The 2500-nt window shown below is 48.0% G+C and overlaps 1 protein-coding gene across 1 annotated transcript in view; it reads left to right on the top strand.

The window, feature by feature from the left end:
- Positions 1-2500, top strand: part of itfg1 (integrin alpha FG-GAP repeat containing 1) — a 169015-nt gene that overhangs the window by 151301 nt on the left and 15214 nt on the right. Inside the window, exon 15 of the mRNA XM_080843187.1 lies at positions 1014-1138. Within this exon, the coding sequence (XP_080699313.1) occupies positions 1014-1138 (125 nt within the window). The remainder of the gene's footprint in view (positions 1-1013; positions 1139-2500) is intronic.

Genomic DNA, 2500 nt, shown 5'->3' with positions numbered 1-2500 from the left:
CTCTCCCTCTCTCCTCTTCCTCTCTTTCTCCTTATCTCTCCTCTCCGTCTCACCTCTCCCTCGCTCTCTCCTTCTCTCTCCTCTACCTTTCTCCTCTCTCTCTCTCTCCTTCTCTCTCCTCTCCCTCTCTCTCTCCTTCTCCCTCCTCTCCCTCTCTGCTCTCCCTCTCTCCTCTACCTCTCCTCCCTCTCTCCTCTCGCTCTCTCCTCTCCCTCTCTCCTCTACCTTTCTACTCTCCTTCTCTCTCCCTGCTCCTCTGATTGTTTTTCTTGGAATCTTTTCTCGGCCATCTCTTCTCCCTTTTCATTCATTTGTCCTCTCCTTTTTTCTTTTATTGACTCATCTGCTTTTACCATATCCCGCTCTTTCTCTGCTTTCTTTCTCTCTGTATCTTCTGCTCCCTCTCTCGCGTTCACCCCCCCCCCCCTCTCTCTCTCTCTCTCTCTCTCTCTCATGGGAATGGGGTTTTAAAATGGTGAGGGGGAAGGTGCTTTTAGTTGATGGTAGGATGCAAGTTGGCTTTTTTAACTTAATGACTGAATGCCAATGACTTAAAGCCTTAAAAGGATGTTGGTTTGCCCTGTTGTACCCTGATGGACTCCATCAAACCTAATTTTAATTGTTTGATCTGCCGACTTGCCAACTAGAACTTTCTTTTGCCACGGAGCAGGGCAGGAATGTCTGCAACGGCACAACGGCATATCTTAGTAAAGAAGTGTTAAAGCTCTGTGTCTGTCTCTCTCCCCCCCCCTCTCTCTGTCTCCCTCCTCTCTCTCTCTGTGTCTCTCTATCTCCCCCTCTCTCTCTCTCTTTCTCTGTCTCTCTCTCTCTCCCCCTCTCTCTTCTGTATCTCCCTCCCCCGGTCTCTCTCTCCCTCTCCCTCTCTCCCCCCCTCCCTCTCTTAGATTTCAGATTCAGATTCAAATAGCTTTATTGACATGACCACTATGGTTACAGTATTCTCAAAGCATTTTAAATAATAATAATCCCTCTCCCTCTCTCTCTCTCTCCAGCGGGCCAGCTCAGTCAGTCAGCCCATCTCTCTCTGCAGCTGCCCTACACAGTGCTGGGTTTGGGCCGCAGTGCCAACTTCCTCGACCATCTGTACGTGGGCATCCCCCGCCCTCCTGGAGATAAGGTAACCACACACAAACACACACACACACACACACACACACACACACACACACACACTCACACGCATGTACACACACACACACACACATACACACACACTCACACACAAACACAAACACACACACACACACACACACAAACAAACACACACACGCACACATACACACACACACCCTGTGCATTAAGGAGGTGAGTGCATACACACACACTCTTACTCACACTGGATTTACTGTATGTTTGACACACCTTTCCTGACTTGAACTAAAGCACACACATGCTAACACACATGCTCACACACACATGCTCACACACACACAAGTACACATTTTGATGCACCTTTGCACCCCAAACATACGTTCACACACATTTAGATGCATGAGCATGCCTAAAGGACACACACACACACACAAACACACAGTAGAGTAAGTGGTGAGGGGGAGGGGTGAGCAGGTAATTCCCAGAAGAGGACTTGGTACAGATGGTCTACTTTATTTTAGCCTGTTATCTGTGTCACACACACACACATACACACACACACACACACACACACACACACACACACACACACACACACACACACACACACACACACACACACACACACACACACACACACACACACAGAAACATGAAAATGTGCTGAAACATGATCACACAGACACTAGCCCAAAATGAATCCTGCAAACACACAACACACACACACACACACACACACACACACACACACACACACACACACACACACACACACACACACACACACACACTTCCACAGTCCAGTGGGTACCCTTACACACTCATACACACACACACACACTCACACACACACACACACACACACACACACACACACACACACACACACACACACACACACACACACACACTCACAGACAAACTAGTCTCTTAAATTAACTCTTGCCCCTCACTCCATAGAAACAGGCCTCTGCTTCGCACTTGTCTTTGCTCCCTTCCCCACTCTTTTCCCCCCTATCTTTCTTCTCCGGAGCTTTGCTTCATCAGTAAGTGTGTGTTCCTCAGTAGGTGTGTGTTCCTCAGTAAGTGTGTGTTCCTCAGTAGGTGTGTGTTCCTCAGTAGGTGTGTGTTCCTCTGTAAGTGTGTTTTCCTCAGTAAGTGTGTGTTCCTCAGTAGGTGTGTGTTCCTCAGTAAGTGTGTGTTCCTCAGTAGGTGTGTGTTCCTCAGTAGGTGTGTGTTCCTCAGTAAGTGTGTGTTCCTCAGTAAGTGTGTGTTCCTCAGTAGGTGTGTGTTCCTCAGTAAGTGTGTGTTCCTCAGTAAGTGTGTGTTCCTCAGTAAGTGTGTGTTCCTCAGTAAGTGTGTGTTCCTCAGTAAGTGTGTGTTCCTC

This window comes from Sprattus sprattus, assembly GCF_963457725.1.
Source record: "Sprattus sprattus genome assembly, chromosome: 8".
Taxonomy (NCBI): Eukaryota; Metazoa; Chordata; class Actinopteri; order Clupeiformes; family Clupeidae; genus Sprattus; species Sprattus sprattus.
The sequence above is the reverse complement of the archived record's forward strand: the minus strand, read 5'-3'. Positions and strand labels throughout refer to the sequence as shown.